The 20,754-nt window shown below is 40.3% G+C and overlaps 1 protein-coding gene across 1 annotated transcript in view; it reads left to right on the plus strand.

The window, feature by feature from the left end:
- The window catches only part of LOC111145809 (neuronal tyrosine-phosphorylated phosphoinositide-3-kinase adaptor 2), a 214,021-nt gene that overhangs the window by 91,340 nt on the left and 101,927 nt on the right, over window positions 1–20,754 (plus strand). Inside the window, exon 2 of the mRNA XM_022501057.1 lies at window positions 7,662–7,963. Within this exon, the coding sequence (XP_022356765.1) occupies window positions 7,662–7,963 (302 nt within the window). The remainder of the gene's footprint in view (window positions 1–7,661; window positions 7,964–20,754) is intronic.

The following is a 20,754-nucleotide window of genomic DNA, read 5'->3' on the forward strand; positions in this document are numbered from 1 at the left end:
TGTAATCCTAAAGGTGCAGTGGCGCCAGGATGAGTTTCATCTGCCAAAAAACATAATTAATGATGCCTCTCAAAATCTGATATTTGGCTGAGGTGTATTACTGTCAAAATAGAAAAAAAGATATAATACGCTAACCTCTTGGCTTATTTTATGCCCAACTTTTCTTGTATGTAGATTGTTTTAGCTGACAAAGATACCTAGAAGAGACCAGTGTTGAAGGAGAAAAGGATGGAGTTTTGGAGCAAGAGGCCCTCTGGTGGGGTAGACGGGATGGTGTCTTCACCATCTGGTCTTGTGTATCTGAAGAGAAGGCAAGAGGGAGGCAGGATCAAATACAAACTTTTTAAGTCATAATTTTAATGAGTAAAGTCTGAATATGAATTTCCTTGTACTCATTCATCATAAAATGTCTGACATGAAAGATTTAAATAATTAGTGGATGGTAGTAGTCAACTTGCCTACCGGCAAATTTTATTTCCTTTAGAGCCATAACCTCCATCCCTCTTTCAGATTCCCACCCCTCTCCATTTACTTCATGGTTGAATGTCCCCTTTTCCTGATACCAGATAAATATAATATTTTTTGAAGAATCAACATCAAAAAATCCAGGTGGTTGAGAAGTTTGTGAAGGTAGAAATATACTAGATTGTGCATCAGTGTTGGAGATGAAGTTTTGAGATCAGGTCCTCAGATTTGTTTCAGAAAAAATAAAATCCAAGCAACAAACTCCTAGGTGACCCTTCAATTTGTATTCCAAATTCCTAGACTATATAAATGGTGCTCTCTCTCTCTCTCATCTATCTATCTATATCTATCTATATCTATCTATCTATCTATCATCTATCTATCATCTATCTATCTATCTATCTATCTATCATCTATCAATCCCTATCTCCATCTATCTATCTTTCTATCTCGTATCCTTATGGAATGGGATTCTGGTTTTTTCCAGTGATTCTCAAGGAAGTGTCTGTTATGAAATATTGGCATGTTGGCTTCAAAATCACACGCAGAAGTAATGCCTCTGTCACTTTGAGAGTTGACATCTCACCTTGCTAGCTCGCCCTTCTCAGGGGTTGTGTTTTTCATCTCTGGAAGGTGACAGTCCTCAGAAGGAGATACAAAACATTAATGTTGATGGATTTTCAAGAAGACAGTGAGACAAGTAACACTTTCTGTTGAATAACAGTGTCATAGCAGTTTTGAAGTTCTCGTTTTATGCCTTTGTTTGTCTTGATCAACAGGTGCTTTAAAAAACTGAAGCAAGTATTTAAGGAAGTCAAGAGAGCATGAGGACTGCATTTGTCTAGTTTATCTTGATACCTTGAGTTGAACGCAGGATTTTGTTTTGACTTTGTGGTCAGTTTCTTGAGGTATTATAACTCCTTATACCATCCTTTAAAAACACAGTATTACCAGGCAAATGAAAATCCCGTAAACAAAATTCAGCAATCCCTGAAGCCAGTACTACTATGTAACAGATAGAGAAATGGTCTCAAGGATCAAAAGCTACTATTGTTTGGTTTCTGAATGATGGAACTGCGGAGGGAGTTCATAATTCAATGATTCCAAAGCACAGATGTCCAGACCTGCGCCTGAGCCGATAATTTGTTTGGGAGAGAAGTTCACAAATATTTTATCAATTACTTCTGGGAAATAACCTTCTTTGATTTAAGCAATGCTTTTCGTTGTTTGTTTTATATTGAAAAAACTAATCTACACCCAGATCTTGCAACACTGTCTTCATCGTGTGAGGAAAAAGTATACTTGTTTAAATTCAGGATTATGAAACTTATTTTTATTTTTATAACATGAGATGTGTCAGGCTTCATCTATCTTGAGTGTTAGAGTCTTATTGCAAAAAGATTCTGCTTTCTTCAGCCCACGTAACTTTCACTTCCAGCCAAGTATTGCTGCAGTGGAGTTGGTCCTACCTCCCCAACCACCATTTAAATGCTCAGTCTGAAGCAAGAGGGTGCCCTATTTTCCCAGACTTTTTTTTATCGCTGGGGTCGCACATTTGTTTTTAGGCTTTCTCTTCCCTCTTCTTTGGTTTCTCAGTTTCATTGATTGTATGATTATTCCCACTGAGTCAGTTCATGCCCTCTAGAAAGCAGAAAGCAAGCTGGGTGGGGTTAGATGTATGAGAGATTTAGGGGCACCTGGGTGGGTATGGTGGTTAAGTGTCCAACTCTTGATTTTGGCTCGGGTCATGATCTCAAGAGTCCTGAGATCCAGCCCATGTTGGGCTCCACACTGGGTATGGCGCCTACTTAATATTCTTTCTCTCCCTAACCCTGACACTTCCCCTCCTTGTGTGTGTGCACACATGCTCTCTCTCTCCAAAAAAACAAACACAAAAAATTAGGATATGTTTATTGAGAAGGATGCCTGGAATGATGGGGAGGGGGACAAGAATAGGTAAGACAGGCCTCAGGTCACAATATGGCATGGCATCTGCTAAAGGAGAAGTAGTGGGATAGGAAGAGCCTCCTATCATGGTGAAGTTGTGGGAAATTCTCTGCCAGCCAAAAAGCACTCAGACCCCAAGACTGCCCAGAAAGGACTCCCACACTGGGCAGAAATCACCAGGTTCCATGCCACATCATGCTCAGCTATTGGGGAGGAAATTTCTAGGGACAGAGTGACCTTGACTAAAATGTTGCCACAGATTTGAAGACTTTGTAGTTGGTGGCTATCAGCTACTGTCCTTATAGAAGTTTCTCTTGAGGAAGATCTGAGCCACAGGGCTTCATGGCTATCACAATTCACCCCTTTTCCTCAGTAGACACTCTTCTCTTACAGGTTTGGGGGACAGCTGTTTCATGCTCCCTCAGGACTCTTCCTGGGTGAACCTTGTAAAGGAGAAGTTAGAATAATAAACTAAAGCCCTCATCACTCTATCATATAGAGGCTGCAAATGATACTCATTACCCACTACCCCTCCCTCCAGCCCCACCATTTGTTCCAAATTCACCTCACTGTCACCACCAGCTAACACCTCTGCTGGTCTCAGCAGCTTACCTGGTGGTGAGACTAATCCCTCCCATGAAAAGTTGGAACCCCTGGTAACCAAACTCTTCTTGGGCCATGGTTGCTGCATGGACTGTATTTCAAAATCACAAATGGACAAGGGAGTTTCAAAAGGGGTTCCACACATTTTTCTTTCTACGCCATCATGTGGCAGCAGCCCTGCCTCCTTCAGCTGATTGGATCAAAGAGCTGTCCACAATGGAGACTTGTGTTCTGGCTTGCTGGCCACTACAAAGGGAGTTCAAATTACCCAGGAGACAGATACAGCTCAATGGAACACTTCTTATGTCTTCTAGAAGGAGTGTGCCCTGCTTTAGAGAATAGGATCTCTAACCTGTAGAGCCCAGATTACAGGCCAGAAAATACAAATTCCCCATAATAACCACTGGATTATTGGTAGTGGGTGAACTTCATTTCTCGTGGCATATTTTTTCTTAATGGGAGATCTCTGTTGCATACATCACAGCTGTTGTACCAGTATTTGTAGAGGATTTGCATTCTCACACACTCTCATGTAACTTGCAATGCTTTCCTGTTGGGAGGAGAATCTATCCCTACCTCACTGACATCAAGTTTGGCCATAAGACTGGTTTTAGCCAATGGAGTGTGAATGATAAATTATCTGTCATGTCTGAGCAGAAGCTTTAAGAGACATTCTGTGGTTTTAGTGAGTCCTTCTCTCTCTGCTATAAGGACGTATCCCAGGAGAGGCTCGATCCTAGAATGAAGAAGATCTATACATGAGAGTCACAGCTAGTACACAGTCAACCCAATTAATGAGTGCAAGAAATAAACCTTTGTTGTTGTAAAGCACTAAGGATGAGGGATTGTTTATTACTGCAGGATAACTAACAAGATCTGGCTAATTGTATCTTTTTCTATCTGTGATATTTTACTGGTAGCCAGCAAGTCTCCTTTGTCCCACTTTCTGATATTTGTGTTTACTTGGCTGTTTCTAAATAACAGATGTCTGCTCATTAATGGCTCTAACTATTGTTCTTAATGTTTCTGCGAGGTCTCTGGATTGGCTACGTCAGAAATGTCTGGACACAGTTTTTAAAAACAGGACTTATTGATTACACCTACAGAGGTTCTGACTCAACAGATGTGATTCAGTAGTTGTCTTTAGTGTGGGTCCTGGAATCTGCATATTTTTTTTTTTAATTTATTTGACAGATCACGAGTAGGCAGAGAGGCAGGCAGAGAGAGAGGAGGAGGCAGGCTCCCTGCTGAGCAGAGAGCCCGATGCGGGACTTGATCCCAGGACCCTGAGATCATGACCCGAGCTGAAGGCAGAGGCTTTAACCACTGAGCCACCCAGGCGCCCCTGGAATCTGCATATTTTTAAAACTCCACATGTTCCTACAATAAATTCAGGAATTAGTTGTCTGCTATGTTCCACAATCTTCGGTTTGCTTTAGACTAATCATCTTCACTGGTGTCTTGAACTTAGATGTACCACAAACCTTTTATTGCTTACCCTTAACCTTGCCTTGAACAATGGTCTTTGCATCTTACTCACTTAGTCCCATTCCTTTACCCTGCATTTACAACAAGGTCAAATTAAACTGCAACTCAGACCTACTATTGTTTGAAGTATACATTAAATTTCCCTTTGGAAGAAATGTGTGTGTATCTGTGTGTGTGTGTGTATGTGTGTGTGTGTGTGTACGCATGCATGGACATATGTGGACAAAAGCATTCAGAGTTAGATGAAATTGTTTAATGCTGAAAAAATGTAATTTTGAAATGAAGCAGCAGAGCTAATTATCTGGCTGAAAAAAGGCACAGGCTCTATTTAGGTCAAAAGTAACAGAAAAATTGCTGATACAATTATTCCTAGTAACTGTCTCATAAACGCCTATGTGCATTAACACATGCATAAATCCTCTCACGTGGCTATGCTACTCGGAATGAGACGACTGTCTAAATAAATCCTTAAAGCACTTTTTGTTCAGTGATATGACAACAGAAATAAAGGAAACAATGAGGATGCAAAATGATTGAAGGTAAAGTTAAATGAAATCAAGTATCTATGAGAAAAATGAAGGTTATGATCATCACAAATCAAAGAGAAAACTTTCCATTCCATCACACCCATCCCCGTCCTCCACCACTCTTATTCTGTCTTAAATTCTTAATGATTTTTCCTAAACCATTCCATTTGAGTAAGCTTCATTTGGGTTTTGATGGATGTTCTTGAAGATAGCACAGAAAATAAAATATGTGGAAACACTGCCCAGGCTTAGGATGCTTACTATAATGATGTGGAAAGCTCCACCCAGGCAACCCTTTGATTTCATTCATGCTTCTGGATATCCATAGCTCAGGTTAGTGTACCCAGCTTCCTGTCATCTTTATTTCATCTTGCAAAGATGGCATATCCGGTGTCTGAATATCCACTCAAATTATTCAGAAAAAAAGAAATAAATATAAACAATGTTTTTGACTGAGTGGCAAGTTGTCATCCAAATTTAATGCCAGGATCAGTTTCAGGTTCTTGTTGAATCCTTTCTAGCTCTGTCTACCCTGGTCATATAATTTGCTAAGTCCTCGAATGAAGAGGGAAAACAAAACAAAACAAAACACACACACACACACACACACACACACACACACACAATAACTCATTTTACATTATTGTTCCTGCTGGAATGTAAAATTTGTGACACACATTATAATGCTATGAAAGAAACAATACAGAGAATTACAAAACCTTAGCTTGAATTTCATCATGTTACAAGGGCAGAGTCAGCCAAAATTAAGTTTAAAAAAAAAAAGTTTAAATAAACTTATGTCTGGAAAAGTAGATTCAACAGGCTTCCAAAATTTATATATTCAGGGCGATCTTTTTTTTTTTTTTTTTTTTAATGAGAATAGATCTTAAATGTTCTTCTTTTTCTTCTTTTTTTTTTAATCAACATACAATGTATTATTAGCCCCAGGAGTACAGGTCTGTGAATTGCCAGGTTTACACACTTCACAGCACTCATCATAGCACATACCCTCCCCAATGTCCATAACCCCACCACCCTCTCCCTGACACCCTCCCCTGACAACCCTCAGTTTGTTTTGTGAGATTAAGAGTCTCTTATGGTTTGTCTCCCTCCCGATCCCATCTTGTTTCATTTATTCTTTTCCTACCCCCCAAACCCCCACGTTGCCTCTCAACTTACTCATATCAGGGAGAGTATATGATAGTTGTCTTTATCTGATTGACTTATTTCGCTAAGCATAATACCCTCTAGTTCCATTCAGGGCGACTTTTTTATCATTTATTTCTGTATAAGAAAATCAGTGGAATGGGGCGCCTGGGTGGCTCAGTGGGTTAAAGCCTCTGCCTTCGGCTCAGGTCATGATCCCAGGGTCCTGGGATCGAGCCCCGCATCCGGCTCTCTGCTCAGCAGGGAGCCTGCTTCCTCCTCTCTCTCTCTGCCTGCCTCTCTGCCTACTTGTGATCTCTGTCAAATTAAAAAAAAAAAAAAGAAAAGAAAAAAAAAGAAAATCAATGGAATAATTTCTAACAATGTTTCTTTTTGTTTACTCTATTGATGAATGAACATAAATGGGGAAATTGGGAAAACTCTAAAAAAAAAACCTCTTTTTAAAAAAAATTCTCCTTGACATTCATATCCTTTTTCTTCCTAAAAAAGTCACCATTACTTAATAACATAGAGAAAAGCCCAAGAGTTATTTCCTTTATGATTGCTGAGCTTCAAACGAGAGAGATTTCTTACATTTCAAAACTTTTGTCCAGACTTTCCCACCTTCCCACTTAAGAAACTTGTATTTAAAAACTTTGCATATTCTATTTATGAGGTATTTAGATCTATCCCAGGATCGCTTGATACTTTAACTACACCTCTTTATTTACTATCATGCTAGTTAATTCCGTGAGGTTAGCTTATTAGTAGAACTAAGTTTCTAGTGTAACTGAAGGTTTCTGGAGAGCTAACAGAGGTTGGCAATTCCTTCCTCCCTTGCCGCATCCTCCCTTCCTGTCTCACTTCCTCCTGTCTCTCTCCTTTCGCTGTTTTTGGTAACGGTAAGCCTTCTGCTGTCTTTATTGTTGTTGTTGTTGTTGTTTTGTTTTTGTTCGTTTTGTTCTGTTTTGTTTGTTGTTTTGTTTTTTGCTTTGTTTTCTCACTATATTAACCAGGTGACATTAGGGTTAATTTTATGAGGTGGAGAATAGTGTCAGGTGCTGTCCACTTGACCTCAGTCATGTGTCAAAAGATAGTCCGTGAGTCATTGTCATGGACCTCTTGTTTGCCTTATAACTCCCCAACAAGATTTCCCTTAAAGAAAAGCAATTGAAGCTCCAATATGCTACTGCAGTATTTTCTTTTCCTTTAGAACACTATTTTGAGAGTATCTGGATGCCAGGATACTAGGACGGCTGGAAATGAGTGTGAGGATTTCTCGTTATAATCAGGTTATATCTGCTTTACCGTCATACTTAGTGCAAAAGCACAGAATGTTCTTGCGCCAAGGCGAATGTTGCTTCACCAGTCTAGAGTGAAAATGTGAGCTCTGCCCTAGGATAGAGAGGCTCGTGTGCATCCCTGTGACCTTGCGGGCGCCGGCTGACTTCACCTTCACGGACTTGGCTCTGCTTTGTTTTACAGCATAGGTGGCGAAGTGGGGCGGGGCCACGAAGGAAGTTACGCGGGCAAACATTTCCGCATGGGATTCATGACGATGCCTGCTCCTCAGGACAGACTTCCCCATCCCTGCTCCAGCGGCTTTTCCGTGAGGTCCCAGTCCCTGCACTCGGTCGGGGGCACAGACGACGACAGCAGCTGTGGCTCCCGCAGGCAGCCGCCGCCCAAGCCCAAGCGGGACCCCAGCACCAAGCTGAGCACGTCGTCGGAGACCGTCAACAGCACGGCGCCCGGCAAGAGCGGGAAGGTCCCCGAGCGACCCGAAGGTAACACGCGTGCCGCTCCCCGGGAGAGCGGCCTCACACGTGTTGGGTAACCATGCTCCTTCCCTCCTCCCGGGTCTCCCAATCCTGCCTCTGTCTCCCTGGAGCCCCAGGCAGGAGCGGTGCAGATGAGGAGGCCTTTTATGAAGATGTCAACAAAGGGCACCCAGAAAGATGTATTTATATTATCAGAAAGGGAAGGCAGTGTGTGTGTTTTCCTACCCCGTTAGAGCTGCAGATCATTAGGAAATTGGCCAAAAAAAAAAAAAAATCTAAATTTGATATTGTCTTGCTTTGATTAGGATCACTTGTATGCTTCTAGAAGCATGATGTGATTCGTAGGGGAACATGGTCAGGCAGAAGAATATACAGAAGGCAAATTGTAATCATTCTTAGAAATCACGATTTTGTACATTGTGGTGGAGTTCCTTCTGGCGAGTATGAATACACACACTGTCTATATATTTCAATGCCTACTTCACTCCCGATCTGTAAATTCTATCCATACCTCTGTTTTTCCTCAGCTATGAAATGTGCAAATCCCTCTCCTTCTCCTTGCTGGCCTGTGAGTATGAATTAGGTCAGGTTAATCAGAGATGTCACCAGCTCTTTAGTCTTCCTGGAATAAGGACGTTTCAGCTTTCCTGAGTTTGTCCCGAGAGTCCCTTGGAGGGAGGGCAGTCTCAAGTGTGCTTGCATACAAGCTCATACAGATTTTGTGGATTAGTTGTGGAAAGCACTTTGGGGTTGCCTGTGCTGCAGGGGACAAACCTTGAGAAAATGGCTCCTCTGCCAGGTCCGTTAGTTGTTCTCTCACACTGTCTGTCCCTGACATTCTCCACAGCAGGCTTCCCCAAGTCAGCATACCTCGTATCACAGTGGTTTGCAGCTGGGAGTGGAAGCCAAGGTGGTCCTTTCCTTAACTGGGAAGGTATCTTTGCCATGTGGGCTCCCGAGTCCTTCATAAAGGTTTCCTCATCTTCTAATCTAATCTTTCAACAGAAGCTCAAGCCTCGTCCATGAGATGGGGTGCCCATGAGGCATGTCACATCTCTTCCATCAACCTCATTTCTTCTATCCCCTGTATTGGTGCCCTGGTGCCTATTTAGCCAAAAACAGAAGCTTCAGTGCACACTGAGGAATACAAACACACGCTTGGAGGTGGCACTCATCCATGCATTCTACAAGGACAGTCTCCACTGAGGCTGTTTTTCCTACTATGCATACACGTAAAAACACGACCCTGTGCGTATACATGTGAGTACATGTGTGAATAATGTGTATGTGTGTGCCTACTTCCCAAACTGAAATCATGATGCATACAGTTTTGTGTTTTATTTTTCGTTTACTCTCTTGTGACTGTTTTCCATGGCATTCAATTTAAGAAACACCATTTTTAAGAAGGTAAGTATACATCATAGAGCTTTATTTAATCATTTTCTCCTTGATGAATACTTAGGTTGGTCCAGTTTTGCTCTCATGAATGAAACTGACATGCACGCATGTGTGCGCGTCTCTGTGTTTGCTGGTGCGACTCTTTTTGTTGTTCCTCCGCTGCCTTAAGAGTACATTGGAAGACCCCTTTCTCTCCTGATTCAAAATCACCAGCATGTCCTTCCACTGGTAACACATCGATGCTTGTAGAAATAAGTTAGGTGTTTCCTTTACTTGTTAATACACTAAAGGGCCCTAGAGATCTGCTTTTGTAAATTTGAAATGTTGTTCTTAGGTTTCCCCTGATGTTGTTACACGGCGTCTTTCATTTCTCCGTATTTTCTCTGATCTTATTTCCAGAAGTACTCCCTCTCCTACCTTTCTTGCCAAAAAACTACACAGCCAGTGATATTAGATTGTTTACAAAAGAAGTTTACTGATTTAGAACACCGGTGTCTATCAGATGTGGGCCTCAATGTAATCTAGAAATATTGAAGAATCAAGGGGAAATACAAGGACCTCCCAAAGTGGGAGGGAAAGATGAAACAGAGAAGGAAAGTAGCCTCGAAGGAATGTGTTATCAAGCACTGTAGTACAGCTGGAAACTTCTGGAAGCAGGATAAAAAATACCTCCAGAATAGCCTCTCTCGCACAAGGGGGACCTGGAGTCTTCCAAGTGAATGCATGCAGAATACAGGATGGTTGTCCCACAAAAGAAACATTTGAGTGGTGATTTAGTTGTCTTTTTTTTTTTTTTAAGATTTATTTATTTATTTATTTGACAGAGAGATCACAAGCAGGCAGAGAGAGAGGAGGAAGCAGGCTCCCCACCGAGCGGAGAGCCCGATGCAGGGCTCGATCCCAGGACCCTAAGATAATGACCCGAGCCGAAGGCAGCAGCTTAACCCACTGAGCCACCCAGGTGCCCCTGATCTGGTTGTCTTAAAAGCAGAGCTGATTACCATTCATTTGAGATGCCTTAGCTACCTAATTCCTGAGGGAGAACAGCTCTTAATTCTTTTAGATCCCCTCACCATCTGAAGATCTAGGGTTTCAAATAGCTACTTATCAAACAAAAGACAGTAGCTCTATTATCTTTATTTCTTTTGAGGACAGGAGAGGAGAGAGTGACTGAATTAGAGCTGCACAAAGACTTAAGTGAGGTGTGGAAAACTAGTTGATTGGCATGAGGCTTATTAAACATGAGGTCCAAGCTCAGCATCTCTTCTCAGAAAGAGTTCTAAGTATGGATTGAGATGTCTTCAGCTGTCTACTGAGTCTGGTCTACTGAGAATGGTCAGTAGACCAGATGGGCTACTAGGATCCAGTGCAGAAAAGGTCAATTTCTACAGTGATTCTTGATGTAAATTTCAGCTCTTCAGAACATTTAATAAAAAGGCAATAACAGGGGTGCCTAGGTGGCTAAGTCGGTTAAGTGGCTGCCTTCGGCTCAGGTCATGATCCCAGGGTCCTGAGATTAAGCCTCATGACAGGCTCCCTGCTCAGTAGGGAGCTTGCTTCTCTCCCTCTTCGTCTGTCTGCTGCTACCCCTGCTTATGTTCTCTGTCCAAAAAAATAAATAAAATCTTTATTTAAAAAAAGACAATTGCAAAATTGGATACATTCACATCTCTTCTACCAAGTTATGACTTCAATAACAAGAGAGAATCAGGACTCAGTTGAGAGATGGGGAAAAAATCTTGAGTCCAAATGCATGCATGTATATGTGTACACTCAAAGCCAAAAGCATATAAATATGTAGATTGTTCTTTTATGAATCCTCAGTTCTTTATAACTGGGAGTTAACTGAAGTTCATTACAGAGCATATGTTTTCTTTACAATTTTTCTAGCTATCAAAATTATAACAAAGATGAAAAGTGACTTCTATGAATCTTAGTCCGTCTTGTCTTTTTACATTAAATGTCAGCAAAATCAAAATATTGATTCAGTGGTATTAGAATGATTTCCATGGTAACTGGCTTCTATTTAAGTAGGGGATTATGACTTCCCTGTGCATAAAAGTAAAAAAGAACCGGACTTGTAGCAAAATAGCTTTTCAGAGTAGGAAAAAAAATAGCTCAACGATGAACACACCAAAAAGTACATACCAAGAATGTACAATTTAGTTTTTAAAAATTGTATTTCTATCACACTAGAGATGCATATTTATGACTCTATTTCAGGGTCTTCTACAATAGTAACACCTTTAAAAATTATACAGTAGAGAAGATATACTGGCAACAAGTATGTGATAAGTATTTTAATTGCTTTTTTTTTTTTTTTTTTTTGCCTCAGTGTGTTACCTACTTAGTTTGAGGAAAGACTAAATTAAATAAAGGGAATTAACTAGAAAGGATGAGAAGTCCTAACAGATAATGTCTCATGTATGACCCAGAGGAAGAAGGAGCTGTGCAAACTCGCATTCTTTACCCCTCACAGTTCAGGTAAATAGCTATCCTGTTCGTGACACGGTGTGGTGCAAGCAGTAGAACTTACAGGAACTTGACTTTGGACAAGTGACCCAATGAGGCTGTTTTGTTACCTTTCAATGAGTATGAAAAACTGAAAATTGATGGTGCCCTGCCTCCCTCACAGCCTTATGACAACACAGTGGGACAATACCCATGGTGATGCATGGTAGAAGGAAATTGCTATGCAATTATAAATCAATACTATTTTAAAGGTGTACTTACTGCCTATTAATAGGCTTGAATAACATAAAATTTGAGTCTGGTGCAACACATATGTTAAAAACAAGTAGGAGAAGGAAAAAAGCCTCTCTTTGACACACACACACTCTACAAGTCAGGCTTAAAATTTTTTACACAACAGAGTGAATACACAGGGAAGTATTCTCCAGGGGTAATAATCTTTTCATGGTATTATGACATTAGTATAATATTTAGTAAAATGAGGAAAATATGATTCTCTAAACATCAAGAACTTCTACACTTTAGAGTCCTTTAAAAAAACAACATGAAATATTATTTTTAAATTGAGGTATGACTGACATATAACATAGTAGTTTCACGTGTACAACATAATGATTCAATATTTGTGTATATTGCAAAATGACCAGCACAAGTAGTTAACATCTGTCACCACATATAGTTACAATTTTTTTCTTGTTTTGAGACCCTTTAAGATCTATTCCCTTAGCAGCTTTCAAGTATACAATACAATATTTTTAACTAAAGTCACAATTGTGTACATTGTATCCTAGGACTTGTTTATTTTATAACTGGAAGTTTGTGTCTTTTGACTCCTTTTAAATAACCCCTATCCCCCAAAACAATGTGTGCTTACCTTCCATTTGTTATGAATCTTTCTTTTGGGTCATTATATACATAATATATTATATATAATATATTATATATATATATATATATATATATATATATAATTTATTTGAGAGAGAGAGAGTGCATGATGGTGAGGGATGGGGAGGTGCAGAGGGAAAGGGAGAAAGCAGACCCCTCACTGAGCAGGGAACGTGGCACAGGGCTCTATCCCAGGACTCTGAGATCAGGACCTGAACCAAAGGCAGACGCTTAACCAACTGAACCCCCAGACATGCCTTTTTTGGGTCATTTTTAGTGCTTCATTTATGACATTATTTCATGATTATCTCTTTACAAAACAATGAGAAAATGTTTTTGAATTGAGATAGTTTTCCTGCTTTCTGATTTTCCTTTCTAGATATGTTTAGTGGAGTCATATTTGTGAATCAGAAATTGGGGCACCTGAAAAAGTATTTGGAATCATGATTGTCCTTTTAAAAACTTGAAATGTGCAGTTAAGCCAGAACCAAAGGCTAAATTCATCATAAGGTCACTGTCTTAAAAACAAAACCAACAAAAACCAAATTCCCTTTCCAGGTTACCACAAGAAGAAAGTATCACCTTCTAACAATGTTGTTTTCAATGCCTTCATTTATTCAGCCAATACTATGAGCACTACATTTTACACTGGGATTCAGTGGCGAACAGAACATGGGGGCCTTTCCTTCATGTTGCTTATAACCAGTTTGTTTCCAACTTGGCAACTCAGCCTTCCTCTATCACATCACAGAGAAAGCACTGACTTAAAGAAATCCTTTCTAGACACCAGAAAATCTGGCATGACAACCATGGGGAATTCCTTCATGTAATTAGTTGTTTATCTCTGGAAGTAGCAGTTTAACACATTTTAATAAAGTGTTTGTTCTTACAAAGAATATTTGCTGTTATTTCATTGTTCAGTGCTGACAACTGAAAGGTGCCCAAATCTGATTTTCTACCGATAAAGCTTCAAAAGTAACCTGAGGGCATTTGAGAGGAGAGGAGGAGAAGGTTGAGTGTGCTTATTATGTTGGGGAACTTTCAGGTTTCAGAATTCTGGTTTAGGAACCTAAATCAGCATCAGCCAGCCAGCCATACACCTTTTTTGCATTCTCAGTTACTAGCCCAGATCTTAGATGTTCAAAATTTAAGACTATTCCTTTTACAACTCAGCCATATTAGAGAAATATGAGTGTGAGAGGCAAACATACATGGGTTTTGTATCAGTGCTTACAGCATTTAGCACCGTTTCAGCCTCCCTCTCCTCACCTATAAAATGGGAATAACAATCCTGATCGCGTGTGGTGGGTAGAATGCCGTCCAAGAGGATATCCGAGTGTCCCTCCTTCCTGGTATACTCAGCCCTCGTATACCATTGTTGGCTTGAAGATGGAGGCAGCCATGTGGCAAGGCATACAAGTGGCCTCCAAGAATTGAAAGTAGTCTCCAGCTAAAAGCCAGCAAGTAAACAGGGACCTTGGTTCTATAACTGCAAGGAACTGAATTCTGTCAGTGACAAAAATGATCTTGGAGGTTGATTTGTCCCCAGAATCTCCAGACAAGGACACTATCTGGCTACCATGGTCAGTTCAGCCTGTGGGACCCTGAGACACAGAAGACTGGACTCTGGCTGTGCCCAGACTTCTGATCTGTGGAACTATGAGCTAAGACAAGGGTATTGATCCTTAAGCTGCTTAAGCTGCTGTGGTTGTGATAACTTGTTATGTGGTGAAGGAATGGTAATCCATCTTACCGAGTTGCTAGGCAGAAAACGTGAGGTGGGGCAAACTGCAAAGAGCTGCCCTTCCTCTCTCGGCACTGGGCTGTTTTCTCTGAAGAGAATGACCAGACTATACCTCAAAAATAAATGAGATGAAAAAAGCTTGGAAAACACTGACATCTTAGGGTGCTTGAGTATCTGCTTAGATTTTTGTGGATTTGTTCAAATCTTTTCCTGAGAGGGTCCTTTCTTCTCACCACCTGCTTTTGTTCTTTCAAAGTGCTCAGCGGTGGCTTTTCGGGTGGCTTTTTGGGTGGCTTTTTGAATGACTCATTTCGATGGCTGCAGCTTGTCTGCTTAAGACCTTTCCCACATAACAAAGGGCACTTGTACCTCACAGACCGTGCCCACCATGTGCTCCAAGCCCCATGTAGCACCACACTAATAAAACACAAAGAAAGGCAGAGAATGAGCTCTGGAAATCTTCATAGTTCCCACACTGGATAGTGTCCTGGTGTATATTCTCCTTTGCTTTCTGGGATGCGATGTGGGAGATGATCATCAGAGTCCCACATTCCTGGATTCCTCTTTCCAGGTTGACAGAATCAGACGCTGCTAGGCTTCCTAGTGGAAAAGCTATCTGTCAAACCAGGCACTGCTCAAACGGAGACAGGGTTGTACATCCACAGTGTGTGTGATCTTTCTCCAAATGTGCCCTGAGGCCCGTGAATGAAACAGTTTGCAAATCAATCATCACACAACACATGTCTCTCTCAGTCCTTGCCCTGCTTGTTGATTTGGTCCAATGAACTACCTTGCCTCTAATGGTCTCACCCAGCATCCTTCTATGAAGAGTCTGGATTTGGCCTCAATTGTCTCACTGTCTTAGATTTGTAAGGGGATTTTTGTCCACGTTGTTGACACAGACTGTGTTTTACCTGAGAGACCAATAGCCCAAAGTTCCTGATTGTGGTGATAGGGCATTCATTTGGAGGGTGTTTGCTTCCTGGGCAACAAATTGACATAAACTTAATGGCTGGAAATAATACACCTTTATTATCTTACAGTTTCTGTGAGTCTAGAGTCTTCTCAGGGTCTTCCAAGGCTGTAATCCAGGACCAGCTGGGGTTGGGGTCTCTTCTGAGCCTCAGGGTCCTTTCCATGGTCATGTGGCTGTTGACAGAATGGATTTTCCTGGGGTTGTGGAATACATGAATACCTTGTTTGTTCAAGGACAGCAAGAGAGAGACTCTCTCACTTTTATTTTTTCCCCTCAATAGAGGCCTGGATCTTCTTTAAAATAGCTCATCCAGGGGTACCTGCACCTTTGGCGCAGGTCATCATCCTTCCATCCTGGGATTGAGCCCCGCATTGGGCTCCCTGACCAGCGGGGAGTCTACTTGCCCCTCGTTTCTGCTCCTGCTCTCTCCCTCTTTCTCTCTCTGTCGTATAAATAAATAACATTCTTTTAAAAATAAGTAAATAATCTTCCTTTTGATGAAATGATGAGTTTGCTGATGAGAAAACTCAATTACAATTGAAAATCCCTTCGCTTTTTTCCACATACTACAACTTAATCACAAGAGTGAAAAACCGTCCTATTCACAATCCTGACTGCACTCGAGGAGAGAGAATTGTACAGGACATAAGTCAAAGAGTGCTGGGCTCTTGGGACCTAGAATTCTCGCTCCCAGAAGGATACAGAGGAGAATATGTAGCTTTTTTAGAAGCCATCCAACCATCTGGTTGAATACTTCAGAAGTCAATTTGTAGACAGTTAATTAGAAACGTGAGAAGCAAACTATAATTCACTAGAATAATATAAATATCATTAAATAATCTAAATAATTGGTAAATAAATGAGCACAATATAACTCCCCTCTTTATTTCTCTCTCTCTTTTCCCATATAACAGAAGCCACCCCTGATCCAAAATGTCTGGATTGTTTTACTGAGTTGAAGGTAGAAAAATTTCACTTGTTTTGGGTTTAGCCTTACCATGTAAGACATGAAAAATGTCCCATAACCCCCATGCTAAAGGACTTCAAGCACATAAAGATCTAAGACACCAAAATAGTACAAACATTAAAAAATGTGGTGTATATAAATGTTAGTCTATTTGATCTTCGCTGTTGATTTTCCTGGTTGGTGAACTCTCTTGTTGACTCCCTGAGATAGCTTGACCCATCACAGTCGCTGTCCCCTACAACACCACATGGATGTGGAGTAGACAGTACACAGTATCCTTGATATGGCTCTGGTGCTCCCCAGAATTTTCACCTGTGGATTTCCCCAGAAACCCAGGACTGTAGGGATTAGTGGGGGTAATTTATGCTGTGTATCTATCTGTCTTCTGCCTGCCTATCAAGTAGAAGTTTGATGACAAATAAATATTAGACTACATGTTCCCAAGTTATGCAACTTCTGAATTAAAACAACTGCATTGATTTCCAATCATGGGTACATGGACATCCGAAAGCATGTGTCCTCGAAGGAAGTGGAGAAAACTAAATATAACTCACTACTACTTTTCTCATGTCTTTGTTTTTGTCTGGTCTCAAGCTTGGATAGGTATCTATCTCTTCTTTGCCATCATGAAGGAGCAATGTAGTAAGTTATTCAATTACTAATGCTTCACCAAAACATGAAGGAGTAATGTAGTAAGTTATTAAATAACTAATTACTAAGATTTTGTTAAAAAAAAATGGGAGAAAGGCGTTGATGGTCTGTCTTCCTTAAATAACCTCTACCTCTTTTATTTCCTCCTTTCTCTGCAAAGCACTCATTTTTCTATTTCTTTAGCCTTCAGTATTGTCTCTAAGTCCTGAAGATAACTGAGAGCACCATCAGTTCAGTCTCCTAGCACTTATGCAAGTGTCTTCCCTGCGCATTAGCTCAGCTCCATCCCAGTCTTTCCAACCCTAGGCAGTATCTTTCTGAGAGTATTTCTGATAAAAACATTTCCCTCCATTTGATTACATAAAACATTTGATACTTTGCCAAATGATATTATATATATATAGAGAGAGAGAAAGTGGTATGATCTCCTTTTATCTATATTCTTTATCTCATAGATAAAACAATATAAGAAGGAATCTTTAGTCCAGTAGTGGGCAGACTTCTTCCAAAACGTGCTGGAAATGGGATTAACTCATTTCAGACTAAGCTAGATTTGACTACTAATCTAACCTGTTTCTGACCTTGACCCAATGGCCTCCTCAAACCACCATCTTACATGTCTCCTTGTTCACCTGGCTTCTAAAAGGATTTCTGCATGTGCTTGCTCTACTGAGCCAAATCTCATTTGTTTGAGATGCATAGCTTACTATCTGGCTCCACAGTCACCATGACACTGAATCCAATCTTGGTTCCCATCTCAGTGGCTTTCTTCTGTGCTTTTCCTTTGTTACTTCTCTTCAGCATTTTAGATTATTGGTAACTCCCCTATCAGTACCCCCCTCTCCCGTTCCTTTGTTGTCCATGTACCACTCTCCACTGGTTTTCTTCCTGACTACTGCTCTCTAATTCTCCTTTAATGATATCTTTTGTTCTGCCTGATTCTTAAATGATGATGCTTTAGATTCTTCCCCTGGCTCTTATCATCTTCTCTGATAGTTGTTGAATAAATAAGTGATGAATCCACATACTCTCCAAATACCTGATTGAATCTCTGGACCCACTTCTATCTGTAGATATCACAGAGTCTTCAAACTCATCATGTCCACACTGAACCAGCCATTTTGCATGTTTCCTGTCTTGATACCGAGTTTAGAGTGTAAGAGGTTTATCAGATTGCTCTCCTTACCTTACCCCTGACATCTAATCCATCATCAAATGTAGCCAGTTCTGTTCCTCAGATCTCCCATGTCTGCCCCTCTCCACCATTTATGCTTTTACTCTCCCATCTCAGATCATCATCATTTCTCACTTTGACAACGGTTCAGGCACCTGACTTCTCTCTTTTCCTGCTGTCTTCTCAAATCCACCCACCTTACTACTTCCAGAGAGGATTTCCTCACCTGCACATCCAGTCATATCATTATCCAGCTCGTGTTTTCATTGGTTCTTCTGTTTTCCTTTTCACCATTTACCTGAAAAAGCATAACACGTGAGCATGACCATCATCATCTTGCTCCTGACAACCTGTAGAGTCACATCTCCCACCATGCATGCCCCTTGTAGTGGCCCTGAAGTAAATAATTTTCTCTGAAAAAGCCAAGCTTGTTCTTGCTTCTGGGCCTTTCTCTGCATATGGAATTCCTTCTATCTAGAATGTCTTCTCCAAATTAGTCTCCCGAGCAAGTTTCTACTCATCCTTCAAGATCTCAGGACAACCGCTACTCATGCCATCCACCACCACTCAGTTCCAGCTTGGTTTACAATGTGGTCACCATTCCAAGTGATTTAAACAATGAGATTGTTTTAGGTCTGTAAAATCTTATATTTTCTCCATTGTTTTATATTTCTGAATCTTGATAAGTACACAAATTATGTGTGGTGACAAATTATACTGTTGACAGGTCGTCATGTGTTATTGGCACTGTGTAACTTTTAAGTTTTTCCTCACCTTATAAGCCAAAGAAGGCTCAGCCTGTGCCATTCAGATAAGGTATAAAAAACAAGTTTCTCATTTGAGATATTCTTAATAGAGACCCGAGATTTCTTCCCCTTCAATGACTTTTAGAAGTTAGTTTTAACCTTTCCTCTTCATATGCATTTTGGGATTTCCCTTCACTATTTCTGTCATAGTCTTAAAGGCCAGGGATATCCTCCAGATTAGTTCTGTTTTTCCATTATAAAGGCATCCAGCTTCTAAGCAGTTTCTCACTCTACCTTCAAGAAGAGTGTGTAAAGCCATTTTTTAAGGCAGAGTGACTGCAAGTGTGCGTAAATCTTGCCTTTAATTGACCTCAACGAAGCATCCACTTACTACAGAAAGAGTGTTTTGATTTTATGGCCCTCTGTACTGAGAGTTCCTATAATATGTATTGCTTTCTGTGATTTCTCTTGATAAGTGGGAGGGCAGTGATTTAAGACAAGCGTTTTAAATTTCTTTTTTGCTATTAATATATATTAAATTAAGCTGATTATATGGAGCAGAACATGGGAACACATCACCCTTTGGAACCTCTGCTTTCTGACAACTTCATCTAATGAGAACAGCTGAAAACTAGGAAGAGTGAAAAAAAAAAAGAGCTTGGGGGAACTAAACTCCTTCTAGCACTGAGGCTTGTGAATTTTACTGAATGTCAATTATAGTTGTAGTACACTAAATTAAAAACAAAAACAATTTGTTTGTTTTGTTTTTAATTTAGTGTACATTTGTTTTCAGGTCTTGTTTCCACACCGCTGTAGCATATTAGAAGCAATGAATTATCATGGGGAAAAGAACAGCAAGGACTATTTTACCTGACACTAGAGAAGAGAAACAAAATTTAGGGAATTTATACAGTTAGTGTCAAGTCAAAGAGCATTACCCGGTCAAAATGCCTTGATTACTCTCAGCCTGTATTACTTTCAGTGTGAATGATGATGCCCCCGAGGATGTCATTAGTCAACAAATATTTATTGAGTATCTGCTATGTGCCAAGCACTATGCTAGTAATGGAGAAAGAGGAAAGTTGTGTTATGTCCCCTAAAAGACATTACAACCCAGGGAAGACCACTGGCAGAATCAGTGTATTGGTTGGTGAAGTACAGGGTCTGCTGTGAGTGTAGATCAAGGGCCCCTACCTCAAACTCGAAGAGGCAGAGATGGCTTTTCAGAGGAAGTATCTTGAAGTGCTGGAAATGAGAATACATTATTTTATTTTACTTTTAAGTAAACACTATGCCCAACCTGGGGCTTGAACTCATGACCCTGAGATCAAGAGTCATATGCTTTACTGACTGACACAGCCAGGTGCCATAAAATGCAATATATTTTAGAAATATTCTGTATAAAAATGCTTACAATGAAAAAGTATATTGCTACCAAATGAGAATGCTCTTATATCTCTGGAAAATGTGTCTAACCAAGCTGAGTTATATTCTTGTAGTTCCAAGTAACCAAAGATTTACTCTCCATATATAATCTTTATTTGGGGAGTTCGGATGTTTATTTTATCTTATGGAGTCTCCCACCTTTATGAGATACGAAAAACTGGTTATCTTTAAAAGAAAGCTAAGAGTACACAGAGATGAAATTCAAACTAGAGATACTCACTTCCATATAGTAAATCGAATCTGTATTCTTATGTTAAATAGCAATGAGAAATTAAAATTAGATGTCCATTTTTACATATCTCAATTTTATTTATTTTTCTTAACTGTGTCTGGGT

The sequence above is a fragment of the Enhydra lutris genome, unplaced genomic scaffold (assembly GCF_002288905.1).
Source record: "Enhydra lutris kenyoni isolate GAN:26980312 unplaced genomic scaffold, ASM228890v2 scaffoldscaffold1, whole genome shotgun sequence".
In the NCBI taxonomy this organism is placed as follows: Eukaryota; Metazoa; Chordata; class Mammalia; order Carnivora; family Mustelidae; genus Enhydra; species Enhydra lutris.